Source organism: Emys orbicularis, chromosome 3 (genome assembly GCF_028017835.1).
Source record: "Emys orbicularis isolate rEmyOrb1 chromosome 3, rEmyOrb1.hap1, whole genome shotgun sequence".
Taxonomy (NCBI): domain Eukaryota; kingdom Metazoa; phylum Chordata; order Testudines; family Emydidae; genus Emys; species Emys orbicularis.
The window spans coordinates 133,865,382-133,880,027 of NC_088685.1; the positions used below are offsets into that span (position 1 = coordinate 133,865,382).

The window sequence follows — 14,646 nt, forward strand, 5'->3', positions numbered from 1 at the left end:
GAAGAAGGCATAACACCCCCCAGCTCTGCCAGTGCACCCCAACCCCCTGCAACACATACGCTATTTTTTCTGAGGAGTTGGCTAAGTATGAGAATATATGCCGGGATCTGGAACTTCCTGAATCTTATAATGCCAAGAGCCAATGTGAATAATGAGGCATTGCCTGAAGAGGGTATGGAAAACCTGTTCTTTTTTGTCCTTTAATAGTATTAGATGGAATCCTGTGGGTGAGAGAGAGAGAGAGAGAGAGAGAGAGAGAGAGAGAGAACGGGCTGTAAAAGGAAGTGAAGAGCTCAGCAACTGTGGAGTTGGCAGAGTAAAGGTAGGTGTGTTAAGGGGGTGTATGGGAGCATTGCTGAAAGAGAGAAGAGTTAAGGTTGTATGGGCAACCTTAACTCTGCATTTGCTGAAGTCTTAGTTTTGATCAACTCAGTGTTCTGCAAAGGAATGACATGCCACCAAGCAACATTAACTCTGTATTAAAGCAGGTTTTTGCCATCAAATATAAACAAGTACAAAACAGATAGAGGTGTACTCTAACAAGTGTTGGCCCAGTCCACTCTGGCATCAGAAACATGCTAGCTTACTTTGCTTAAAACACTCTACTAGCATGCCCTAGTATGGTTTACTTGGACAGTGGGGACAAGAATTACTAATGAGCATCATAGTATAGATCACCTTCCTCTGCAATCTACAACAGTTTTAGAACATGGTTCTGAACACAGTCCCCAGACAAAATCCCTGTCTACACTGGTTAAAGAAGTGTTGCTAGTACAAAATACTTTTAAACAATGTTGTGGCTAGCAAAAAACGGATGCCAGTGTGGACAGAGCTTTAAAACTACTGTACAGTGAAACAGACATGTCAGTCACTATGCCCAGATATAAATACTTACATTTCTTCTCAATAAACTGATGAAGTAAACAGGACTTGCCAGTTCCAGCATTTCCAATAACCAAGAATTTAAAGAGGAAATCTGAAGAATGAAAACAAAAAAGAGACCTAAGAGCCAACTATGAGACATTTACTTCTGTTTTAGTGTCTGTTTTTTGCCTTGTCAGCAGACCAAGTAATGTAAGGAGAAAACACTTCTTCAGTCAGCCACCTGACACTAGCTGTTATTCTAAAGAGGAGGAATAGATAGGAAACATAGGAAAATGGCCATAAAGGTAAGGAATAAGGTAGCAATAAAGGGTTTAAAAAAAATAAATAAAATAAAAAGCACTATGTTTACGGAGCTATAGGTATAGATAATTAAAAAGCAGAGAAGTTGGATTAAAAGGGCAATTTAAAGGAAAATACAAAGGCATAGTAAGATAGGTGGTCTTTTAGTATTCCAAAAGAGTATATTCTTGTTTTTCCACAGTATCCCCACTTCTCACGAGAGCCCTAAAAACACTATTTAAAAGTCATTTCAAGTTGCTCAGACATTACAACACAGTTCTTATACGCGAGGATGTTTCTGTAAAGTCAAAATGAAAGTCATATACTGAAAGTCCTAGGAATTGATTCCTACCATAAAAATGTAGAAGTGATATTACTTAGAAGTAATATTACTTAGAAGTAATAACATTTCCATGCCTCTTGGCTGTTAAGAACCCAAGAGTTGATTTATTTTAAACACATGAAAACTGATCTGCTTCACGTAACAGTTCTTACATCAAGAGAACAGAGAAAAAGTCAATCTTAAGACAGTCAAGAGAAAATGAAGCATTGCTATTTGTAGTATCAAGAACTAACAAGAAATTCACCATGATGCTGAACAAAATCAAAACACCATTCAAGATATTCTGATACACGAAGTAGTTAGAGTTCAAGAAACACTGTGGCATAAGCATATTACAAATCAATAAACTGTTGGAGTCAAGTAAGATACGTAAGCCAATTTGTAAGGAATAAATAAGATTTTTAGTATTATAACACCTACTACAAAGATAAATTAAGAAAAACTTAAGTTTTTAAACACATACTTCACTTTAAAAAAAAAACCAACCAAACGAAAAAAACATATTACTGGGCACTACCACCTCCAGAAACTCTTGTCACCCTTTAGCCACAGCTTGATGTTCTGCAGATAGTTAGTGTGGTTATGAATTGTATCATCAAGCCATGTGCAAAACTCTTGAGTTGCACTGTTCTGCTTAGATTAATGAGAACAAAATTAAAAGTATGTTTATTAATTACCTAACTCCATATTCTGCTGTAATATTTTCTATATCTGAAACAAGTGTGTGTGTGTGGGCTTAAAAAAAAGTTTTATATTCCAGGATCACTGCCTTCACATCTCCCTTATGAATTAAGCCACTTCTGGCACTTCAGTGCCATGAAAAGTGATTCAGAAATAGGAGTTTGCTGAATAATTCTTTATGTTTGTGTCCACTGGCTCATTTATATGTTCAGTATTTGTGCTCTGCCCACATCTGCTTCACCCTTCCCTTATGGGACTACTTCCACTGTTTGCTTATGACAAGGAAAGGAAAGATTTTTTCAACCATTTAATAAATTTTCTCATATCAATATCAGACTTAAATTTCCCAATACATGGCAATAAAGATTAAATTTGGTATGTTAGTTCAGGGTGGATAAATTCAATTAAAAAATATATTAATTCAAACTAGGCTTACTTTTTAAAAAGTAAGCCTAAATTGTGACAACCTGTGTTAAGACCAGTAGCCTCTTCTGCAAGTACCGACAGGGCTGGCTCTGGCTTTTTTGCCGCCCCAGGCAAAAAAGCCGCCGCCCCCCCCCCCGGGGGGGGTGGCGGCGAGCCCCGGCGGGGGCTCCGCTCTCCCCCCGGTGGCCGGGGGGGAGGGCGCCAGAGGGGAGGGCGACCGGAGCCCTGGCAGGAGGGCGGCGAGCCCCGGCGGGGGCTCGGCTCTCCCCCCCGGCGGCCAGAGCGCCGGGGGCAGGGTGGCGAGCCCCGGCGGGGGCAGGGCGGCGAGAGGGCGGCGAGCCCGGCTGTGGCCCCGCTCTCCCCGGCGGCCCGAGCGCGGCGCCCCTCCCTCCAGGTGCCGCCCCAAGCACCAGCTTGGTTGCCTGGTGCCTGGAGCCGGCCCTGAGTACCGAGACAGTATTTTTGTCATTTCAGTTTATTCAACTGTTCAGTTCTATGACTAGTTATTTCAAAGGTAAGAAACAGATTAGAAATTGAAAAAGCTTGATTTTCTCTTCCAATCTATGAATAAAAACTAGGTGTGAAAAGAGATCTACTAGTTCAAAAATCTTGAAGGACAAAGTAACAAGAAAAAATTAGTCCAACTCACTAACTACAGGTAATATTCACTTTGATTAATCAGTTAGCGTTAAATTCACGTTTTGATACATAGAAAAGTATACAGCACATTTAAGGTAGTTTAACTAACATACACTTTTAAAATTGTTTTTGTGCATTTTAATTTCCATCCAAATAGAGCTCAACACAAATCACAAGTAAAAATTAATCACCTAGTAAATAAGAAATGCATTTGCCATTTTCTTCAGAAGTAAAAAATTAAGAATCTGAATAAATTAAATAAGTAAATTAAGCTATACAATTGCTTAAATGTGTATAGATATAGTGCATTCTTCTGATTAGCAAAAAAGCAGAAAGTTTAGTGTAAAGGCTATGTTTTAATTGTTACCAATCAATGAGAATTAATCTCTTTTTAGGAAAATAACTAAATACAAAAAAAGATTAAAATCAATTATAAATCAAGGTTTCCTGCTTGCCAATTTAAATCATGATTTAAATCCCTGAGTTTTAATCAATCCACCCTGAAAGTTACAAAATTTTACAAGACCTATTTTGTTCCAAGCAGTCTCAGTTTTCTTTTAATCATCTTTATTAGTTTTCTTCTTTAAATACAGCTAGCTTCCAGAGAACACAAAATAAGCATGAAATTGAAGTATGAAGGCTGGGATTCCACCAGAAAGTGAAGATTAATTCCATCAAGCAGTCAGTGTTCACTGGTCAAATGGGTTACATAAGTATTAACTTTGAAAAATCAGGCCACGGCTAATATGTCAAAGCATGAAAACCATACTTCATCAGAAGTCCAGGGTGAGACCTTCATTTATAGGTTATTTCTCTCCAGGAGCATGCATGCATTCAAATCATTAGTCCATTCTGTTTCAGATGGGTGTGACACTGCACTCCATACGCTTTATGAAAATATGCTTGGAATGTGAATATAATGTAACTGGAATATGCTTTATGCAAAAGGTCTCGTCTAAGGTATCATTACAAAGCTTATAATCTATTGAGTGTGTTCATCCTATTTGTATGTATATATCATTCTTGTATGTAAAATTAGAAATATGAAGTTGACTCTGAGGTCCTATTGTAATTATGCAAAGTGTGGGCAATTAATGGTGGTTTAGAATCTTGATGGCTCCCACTGACTAGGAGAATTGGCTGTAAATGGCTCTGTTCACCTGCAAGCCTTCCTATGTAGGTGAGGTGCGTAATGAAGAATGAGGTCTCACAGGACATGTGACCAGGTCATATGATACTGGAATCCATCTTAAACCTGGTGCTTTTCCATTTAGAAGGAGGGGTGTGGACCCACAGAGACAAAAAATTCCCACCTTGTGCCAAAGATATAAAAGGGGGTGGAACAGAACAAAACGGGTCCCAATCATGTGAAATCCCCTGCTTTTCCCCTAAGATGCCTGCTGGAACTAACAAAGGTCTGTAGCAGGGGAAAGGATTGGGCCCAGACTAGGAAGGAGTCTAGTCTGTGAAAGAATCTTATTGGAACATCTGAGGGTGAGATTTACCTGTATTCAGTTTCTTAATGTACTGGGCTTAGACTTGCATGTTTTGTTTTATTTTGCTTGGTAAATCAATGTTATCGATTAATTAACCCAGAGTAAGTGATTAATACCTGGGGGGAGCAAACAGTTGTGCATCTCTCTCTCAGAGTTATAGAGGGCAGACAATTTAGGAGTTTACCCTATATAAGCTTTATACAGAGTAAAACAGATTTATTTGAGGTTTGGATCCCATTGGGAGCTGGGTTTTGGATACAGGAATACTTGCTGAGCTGTTTTCAGTTAAGTCTGCAGCTTTGGGGGTGTGGTTCAGACCCTGGGTCTGTGTTGCAGCAGGCTAGTGTGTCTGGCTCAACAAGACAGGTTCTGGAGTCCCAAGCTGGCAAAGGAAACCGGCTCAGAGGTGGTTTCAGTTCATCAGGTGACAGTCCCAAGGGGGTCTCTGTGACCTAACCCGTCACGATGGGAATTATTCTTTGTTACAGTGCATCATTAAGCATCTTATAGGAATAGCAAAACCACCACAAATAAATTTCAGTGTTTATAAAATCCTGCTGTTGAACAGTAAATGGGAAGACAGAACAGAAGACTGCTGCTCGGATGCACCCAACCCTCCTACGTCCATAAAACTTTCCTCCAGAATGTATTCATCTCTACAGTGACAGCGTACACTGTCACTGTTTTACTCTTATGGTTGTGTTTTGCCTTTTTGGTGGCCACACATAGAATTCTAACACCATCAAAGCAGTGTTTCTCAAACTTGGGACGCCGCTTGTGTAGGGAAAGCCCCTGGCGGTGGCCAGTATGTCCCTCGGCCCACGCTGCTTCCAGCAGCCCCCTTTGGCCTGGAGCAGCGAACCACGACCAGTGGGAGCCGCGATCGGCCGGACCTGTGGACGCGGCAGGTAAACAAACAGGCCCAGCCCGCCAGGAGCTTTCCCTACACAAGCGGCGTCCCAAGTTTGGGAAACACTGTATCAAAGCATTATATTTTCTGCTAATTTGAGATGTTTGAGTTGCTCACAGGTATAGGACCACTCTTCCTCACTACATTCTGTTCCGAAATTCTTCTCCCAGTTAACCTTCACTCCTCCACCCAGCTATTCATGCTTCCTTGACAAGAAACAGTTACCTGGGAAGATTTTTTGTTCTAGTTGATGGGCATTCTGGATAGCATCTTCCCCAGTGGACTGAAAGGTAGGGCTTCAAACAATGTATATCACTGGTTCTCCAGCGCCTTTATTCTGCCTACAGTTCGTTTCCCAATTTCTGGATTCCCAAAATGCATGCTTTACAGAAGGTTTCATTCTCTGGGCCACCCGGAAAGCCTTCAAGACTACTGCCTGTGTCAAACTGTGGTATATATCATAAAAACCCAGTGTCCCAAAATGGCATCAGCTGACAGCTTTGTGGATATCTGACAAAGTTTTTAAATTCAGGTTTTTCTCCACTTGAGAATGAACTCAAGCTTTTCAAAGGAACATTATATCTTCATTGTGACCAGTTTGCTTCAATGTACAGTATCCCAGATTCATAGTATATCAGCAACTTTAAACCCAATTTGAAATCAGGTAGTCTCAGGTATAACAACATCTAGCTAAGGCTCCTTGTTAGGATTTTTTTTTTTAAAAACTACAAAATCTCTCTTTTTAAATCCCCACCACCACCACATTTTGTGAAAGCCACATCAGACATAGTGAAACTGACTATATACATTAAGTGCTATCAAATGCAGAGTAAACTGAAAAATTATTGAAGAAATTTTCCTTTTTAGCCTCTTTCAGTTACAAATAACCTCTACAATTACTCTAACAGTTGTACTTAAAAAAAAATGTCTGAAAGTTTGAAGATGATGGTATCCTTTCAAATTCTACTCCGAAAAGTGAAAATGGCATTTTGGGATTCCAGGTTTGTCTCTATTATTTGTATCATACTAGCACTGAGAGGCCCAAATTAGGACTAGGGTCCCATTGTGCAGTATAATCACAATAAGAGACAGTCCATGCCTCAAACTTTGTCATCTAAACAGTCGACGCCAGAGCAAGTTTACTCAGTTTACAATTTTTTTTTTTTAAATAAAAACTGCTAGGCTAGCAAACACTGATTCAAATGAGCTGCAACAATGCAGTTAAGATGTAAATTGAGGTATATACTCATCTCTTTATTGAAGATTTTGCTATTAGAACTTAACTATATTATGTTGAGAACACCAGAATAGAATCTATCTTATTTCCACATAGTACTTACTGTAAGATGGAAAGAGCTAACAAAAACACAGAAACGTTGTCAGTGACGAACAGAGATGTTTCAGAGTATACACTAGGAGCATATCTGGGCGTAAAAATGTGCCTATAAACAGTCTTTTGGATGAGTTCCACAAGTTGACAACACATTGTTAAATGGAAATATTTTTTTACACAAAGTGTACAGGCTTTTAATTTCACCACATGCCCTTTGTTCATACATTATGCAACAGGTAAAAAAGAGTGAGTACTTTTCACTCGGCTGTTTTGGCAAACTCCTCTCAAAGATCCATGCTACATTCCAGTTACAATCGTGTCAGAAGACAGTTACGACTCCATTACATTCTGTAATCTAGACAGGATTTAACTGTTTTGAACTGTCCTTGAACTGCACTGACACAGCCAAAGCTTTAACATGGTACATAAACATGATTTTAGTCCTGTCTACCCTACCAACATGAAAATGTGTTGTAACTGGTCCCCTTGGCCCAGCTGTACTTTTAGCATACACTAGTCTTTATTCAAACTCAGTGAAGAACAAAACTGATTTCTATATGCTCACTCCCTGTAGTGTTAGGCACTGAAAGCAATTCACATCTAGTGCTTCTACTGCTGCTGAATTGCCTGAATGTCTTTTCAGTCATCTCTTCCCAGAGCAGAATTGGAAGCAAAAGCACTTTGTAAGTCACTTCATGTTGTGGTTTTTCTCTTTCTTCACAACTGACACAGAAGCCTTAGTTCCAACATTCCATTCGGCTATCATCCTAGAGGAGCTTCTGTCTTAAATTCTATCATTCTTTCTGGACAGTGCAGCTGAAAGAAGAATGTTACTCTCACATTACACAAAAACTTGCTGCTACCGCTAAAAAAAAAAAAAAGTTTAGAAATGTTAATCTTTGGCTGTAGTTAAGATCCTCATAATATGGAAAAGATGGTTTAAAAACAAATCTTCAGGAGAAAAGTAACTATATGCAATGCACCACAGAGAGTTTCAGATGACAAGAAATACCATCGCTAGTCTCAAAACTAGCCAGCATGGGCTCCATTGTTGTCTCAGCTCTGTGCACATGGTAAGGTAGCCTCCAGCTTTCATCCAGACCACATCACACGATCCATTGTCTACAGCCAAGCTCTAAGATACAACCTCATTTGCTCTGATCCCTCAGACAGAGAAATACCTACAGAATCTCTATCAAGCGTTCTTAAAACTGCAATACCCACCTGGTGAAGTGAAGAGAACAAACAGATTGACAGAGCCAGAAGGGTACCCAGTCACCTACTACAAGACAGGCCCAAAAAAGAAAGTAACAGAACGTCACTAGCCGTCACCTACAGCCCCCAACTAAAACCTCTCAGCACACCATCAAGGAACTATAACCTAACTTGAAGGATGATCCCTCACTCTCACAGACCTTGGGAGACAGGCCAGTCCTCGCCTACAGACAGCCCCCCATCCTGAAGCAAATACTCACCAGCAACTACACACCACACAACAAAAACACTACCCAAGGAACCAAACTCTTCTACAAACCCCGGTGCCAACTCTGTCCACATATCTATTCAAGGGACACCATCATAGGATCTAACCACATCAGCCACACCATCCAGGGTTCGTTCACCTATACATCTACCAATGTGATATATGCCATCATGTGCTAGCAATGCCCCTCTGCCATGTACTTTGGCCAAACCGGACAGTCTCTATGCAAAAGAATAAATAGACACAAATCTGACATCAGGAATCATAACATTCAAAAACCAGTAGCAGAACACTTCAATTTCTCTGGTCATTCAATAACAGACCTCAAAGTGGCAATTCTTCAACAACAACAAAAACTTCAAAAACAGACTCTAACGTGAAGCTGCAGAACTTCATTTAATTTGCAAACTGGATACCATCAGATTAGGCCTGAATAAAGACTGCATCCAATGAAGTGGGTTCTAGCCCATGAAAGCTTATGCCCAAATAAATTTGTTAGTCTCTGAGGTGCCACAAGGACTCCTCGTTGTTTTTATAAGGAACCCTGTTCCTCCCCTGCACAGACTACCTGCATCACCAGCACGTTGGTTCCACCCCCACAATGGGTTGGCCAACACAGCTGAGTTAGCACTATGGGGGAGAAAGCTGAGCCAGCCCTTTTCCTAATGCTGCTTACTTCACCCCAAAACAAGAGGAAAAAAGGGACCAAGTTGTCACCTGATCACAGTTGGGTCCCCTACCTACTCTGAGTAGCGCAGTTATGTGCTGCCCCTTACTCCACTACCCTGCCCATTCACTTCTGTGTTTCTGCAATGGAAAAGTTTCCGGTACTCAGGCCTGTTGCTACAGTTGGAACAAAACATCATTATTCTGTCATCTCCTCCTTATCTTTATGAAGAGTCTGTGTGTTCTTGTACCATCTCTTAGGAGTGTGTACGTAGTTAATGTGTGTTTTTGTGCCATCCTCTTACATCATGTACATGCTTTCTTGGCATTAACAAATACCTATTTTGTTGTGTTTCTGCCAAGGTCAGGCCTACTCTGGTTCACACTATTAGTTGTGCCTAGGGCTCCAGCAAGGCCTACAGTGAGTAGAAAAAGACATCAAAAGACTGAAGTGTGACATTTGTTTTACTTATGTAATAAAAAGTTGAAAAGCAAAATATGATGTAGAATCAAACATTTTTATTGAATGTATATATGTGTAGGATGAAAGGACTGGGGTCAGGCAACGGACATAAAAGGCTAATGTCTATGGAGACAGTGATAATCTTCTGTTTTTAAAACAAAAAGAACCCACCAAACAGTGACAATGCTAGTGTTATCACATGCAAAAATCCCCATCTTTTAGAACACAGGATTTCTGATGCACCTTTGTTGGCATTTTATTTGTCACCGGCAAGTTACACCAGAACTCCAAATTAAGAACAGATAGGCTCCCCTCCCCCACTGCTCATTTGGCTTTTATTTATATAGTGCCTAAAACTTTTGTCTAAAATCTTCTGAAATGCAGAAAATTGCACCAAGTATTTTACAATTTGCTGGGGGATGACCTCCAACCCCCCTCCTTCAAATCTTTGACTCACCACAGCATCCAGCTTTTTGTTTGCCTATCTAAAATTCTGTTGGTAAACAGGGTGGGATTTGCAAAGCACTTGAGGGAGTGAGGTATCCAACTCCCATTTATTTTCAGTGGAAGTTGGGCAACTAACTCCCTTAAGTGCTCTTGAAAACCTCCACTCACACTGAAAATGTATTCATGGTTAAGCTCAGGGCAAGTTTTCAATCTAGTGCCAAAACAGAAACTTGGGCCTGGTCCACACTACCCCCCCACTTCGGACTAAGGTACGCAAATTCAGCTACGTTAATAATGTAGCTGAATTCGAAGTACCTTAGTCCGAACTTACCGCGGGTCCAGACGCTGCAGGCAGGCTCCCCCGTCGATGCCGCGTACTCCTCTCGCTGAGCTGGACTACCGGCGTCGACGGCGAGCACTTCCGGGATCGATTTATCGCGTCTAGACAAGACGCGATAAATCGATCCCAGAACATCGATTGCCTGCCGTCGGACCCGGAGGTAAGTGTAGACATACCCTTGATTAAGAAATAAATTATCTTGCTTTAGCTGTTTGCATCCAGATTTTTTGAAACAAAAATCATTGTTTCTGTAAAAATGGTATTAGGAACAATTTCATATGATATGAGAGTCACAGAATACTATATTCTTGATACCATTAAGACATTTTTAACAGCAGATCACCTGCAAATTACAATGTTCCAGTCTATTACTGCAAATTCAAGCATCTCTTGGTAGGGTCCATACATTTTCACCTAGTGGAAGAAGCAACACTGCATAATCAATCTCAGCAATACACTGGATATTACTATAAACAGACTGTTTCCTAAGATGGTCTTTAGATTATTTCAAGTTGTACTGAATCTGTTACCTACATGTGAATCATCAAAGTTACTGGAACTGCTCTGATTTTGTGAGAAGAGCTAACACCACCTCCTTAGCAAAACAGCTACCTTCCATTTTCCAAAATTCTATCAGCAGCAAAGTTAATTGGAGGAAGAGGAGAACATCTCAATATAAATTTTTATTTGCAGTAGGTAGAGTCCAAGAACCAAACTGAAAAATGTGGGATCACTTCTAAATGGCAAAGTTGTGTTGGCAAGCTATGTCAGTCAGACCGGGGGGGGGAAGGGGGGGAGAAAGAGAGAAATCACATCTGTCGGTCAAATGGACCATGCAGATGCCACTATATGACAAAATAACTCCTTTGCTAGCGTACCTTACGTCATTCGGGGAGTTGGATTAGCTATACCAACAAGATTTTTTTTGCTGGTATTACTCTCCACTAAAGGAGTCTGTCAATAAAGCTTTACCAGCACAACTGTTTTGGCAAAGCCTTTGTAGTGGAGACTAGTCCTGAATGTTTCCAGATACCATGGGACATCCTGGTTAAATCAATGTGGGTATTTTGTAGAGCAGGGATCGGCAGGTAAGCACCCTGGCAGGGCGGGCTGGTTTGTTTACCTGCCCCGTCCGCTTACCTGCCCCGTCCGCAGGTTCGGCTGATTGTGGCTCCCAGTGGCTGCGGTTCGCCTCTCCAGGCCAATGGGGGCGGCGGGAAGCGGCGGCCAGCACATCCCTCAGCCCGTGCTGCTTCCCGCAGCCCATGGGCACTTTCGATGGATCTGGCTCTTTGCAAGAGTAAATCCAGCAGCATCATACATGGGACTGCCTGCAGCATACTTCTTATGTCCAATCAAAATGCATCATAACAACAAAGATCTCAACCTAAGCAATATCAGACTCTAACCAAGGCCTTGCGTATGTCATGTTAAGCTAGATCTAAAAATCTGCAGAAAGGCACTCTTTTTTGTGGCACTGGTAAAACTAAATTCTACAGCAGCTTCATTTAAAATTAAAAAACTGATTTTTTGATAATACACAAAAATATAGTCCGTACAGTAATCTTTGTGCTATTTTGATAGAAAACTCAGATTATATGCTATCCCCCATATTTTCATTTTTCTGTGTCAGACCTTTGTACCAACAATGCACAACTTTCGTTTCAAGAGGTCAAGGAGAATCTGAAGGTTTTGACAGCTAGACGGGGAACAGAACTTTTGAAGCCTCAAAGCATAGGTACCAGTTTGGGATCATTAGATAGACACCTCACCATCCCCAGCTGGTGTTGAGCCATAGTCAATGTACTGAGGTCAATGCAGAGCAAGTGTAGACATGTTATTTATATCAATCATCACTGTCCTCCAGCAGCTGTCACATAACACCTGACACTGACCATTCTGGTCACTATTGTGAACTCCACTGCCCACAGGTCACAAAGACCAGAAGGCCCTCCTACCTTTTAAAGTCCCACGAATATTTGAAATGCCTTTTCCTGATTGTTCAGCTTGGTGAGCACACTTAGCAGCTTTCCACGTGTGTGTGTGTGTGTGCGCGTGTGTGCAACTGCCCAGCTGATCATGCTGGCTACACACTACAGATGCACTCCAGCTTGGAGAAGACATTAAATACTGGACCTACTGGGCCTGTGAGGAGAAGAGGCTGTGCAAGCACACAGAAACAGAGACATCTACAATCAGATTGCATGGGGGGGGAGGGGGATGAGGAGGTTTGTAGGAGAAGGGGTATGACAGGAACCAGCAGCAGCAACTGCTTCAGGCATATCAGAAGGCCAATCAATCAATCTAGTGCCAAACCCCGCACCTGCTGTTTTTACAAAGAGCGGCATGCCATATTTGGCAGAGACCCCACCACTACCCTGAATGCCCCCATAGAAATGTCTGAGGAGACCAAGCCAGAGGCCCCTGGTGTGAACAATGAGGTCGAGGAGAAGGATTGGAGGACATACAACTAGTGCATCCAGCTATGCCATGAGCCAGGACCTGTTTGAGACTCCACTGCAATCCCAGCAGTCAAGCACAGGCAAGTCCAATGCAGTGGAAGGAATCTCAAGTAAACGTGAATTGTATTTACCCTTACAATGATGTATTGAAGGCATCCTCAACTTAACAGGACAACTATGAACTGCGCTTTCCCCTTTCTAGGACAGGAGGAGAGCCCTAACACCCTCAGCTACAGTGGCGAGCCAGACCAAGCGGCAACAAGATGCCCATGCTGTGCACAGGCTCCATGATTGCCTTAACTTTGCCCTGTAACATGTGCTTACATAGACAAGATATCACTGTTCTCTTGTCCTCTTTCCCCATTCCCTCCTATGGTTTGCTATACTTACATATTTTATCTTTGATTTTAAGCTTTTTGGAGATAGGTTCCGTACAAACTTATAGAAAGACATGATCCTAGCACAAGACGACTCTAATCCTAATTAGAACCTCTGAGCATTGCCATAAAAGTAACAATCACCTCCTGCTAAAATAATGGATCCCTGATGTTCCTTCTGAACCCATTTAAAATACAACAGTATTAAGTGTCTACTTAAGATTCAAGGCCTGAATTTCACCACCAAGTCAAATAACTGACCAGTTCTTAACAGTGAAAAACCATATTAAACCAGGCATTCTAATTTTAGGCTGCTTGTACTGAGCAGCCAAGGGAAGGACCATGGTGAAATCCAGGAAGCTGAAAACACAAGTAATGTATGTTGTTTGTTTGACAAATGTAAGAAAAAAAGGTCTGGCTGAAGGATAGGCACCAAAAACCTGCTGCAGTCCAGGACCTCAAAGGATCTGCCAAACTGAGTGAGGCGATGGGTTCATCAAATTTCCTGTTCTGTCACCAGCTGTGGCCAACTCTTGGTAATTCAGAAGGATGCAAATCTCACCCCGCACTCCCGGGATGATAATGCACCGAGGCCACCGCGCAGCGCTGCGCCCGGAGAGGAAGCTGCTCCTGCTGCATCCCACACGCTGGGGCCGGGGAGTCGATGGCCCCTGAGCCACACGCGTTACCGCATAACCATCAGCGCTCTCAGACCCGTCCCGCAGCCGCTGACACGCCCTGCCCCTGCCCCCCGGGGAGCTGAGCGTCCCCAACCCCCTGCCGGGCCGAACCGCCACACAGGGCAGGCGCAGCGCCCGCGGGCCGGCCGCAAGGGGGCCCGGACCCCGCCCGGGAGAGCAGGGAGCGGGGGAACGAACCCTCCGGGACCCCTCACGCCCGGGGGATCGGAAAGGGAGACCCGCACGCCCCGCAAGCGCAGAGCTCCGCCGGCCAGCGCCGCGCCCCGCTGGCCCCGGCCCGGCTCTTACCGTAGGTCTCGGACATGGCTGTCTGCGACATTTTGGAAGCGTCGCGCCTCCACCTCCTCCCGCGCCTTCGGCTGGTGCTGAGCGAGGGGCTGGGGGCGCCTCAGGCCGCCAGGTACAAAGGGCGGGGGGGGGCGGGGCGAGTCCCAACAGCGGCCGCCGCTACAAACCCCCCAACCCGAGAAGCTTCCTCAGCAGCAGCAGCAACTGGCTTGGAACGGGCACGCACTGCCACTTCTACGCATGCGTGCGCACGCAGCTCTTCACCCCCAACCTCTTGGGGCGTGGTCTCTCCTCCACACATGCGCACTGTCTGCTCTTCTCCGCCCTCCTCCCCACCCCCAACGGCGCTCACCAAAACAAAGCGCACGTGCGCGGCTTTAGAAGTAGCCGCGGAGCCGTTGGGAGGAGACACGGGGCGAGCCGAGCA

At 43.2% G+C, this 14,646-nt stretch overlaps 1 protein-coding gene across 2 annotated transcripts in view; it reads right to left on the bottom strand.

Annotated features, from left to right (window-relative positions):
- The window catches only part of RAB4A (RAB4A, member RAS oncogene family), a 40,324-nt gene extending 25,884 nt beyond the window's left edge, over positions 1–14,440 (bottom strand). For both annotated transcript variants that reach the window (XM_065400784.1, XM_065400785.1), the window contains exons 1-2: positions 14,220–14,440; positions 896–976 (exon numbers count right to left, since the gene is read on the bottom strand). In XM_065400784.1, the coding sequence (XP_065256856.1) occupies positions 896–976; positions 14,220–14,250 (112 nt within the window). In that variant the 5' untranslated portion in view covers positions 14,251–14,440. The remainder of the gene's footprint in view (positions 1–895; positions 977–14,219) is intronic.
- Between the last annotated feature and the right edge of the window lie 206 nt (positions 14,441–14,646).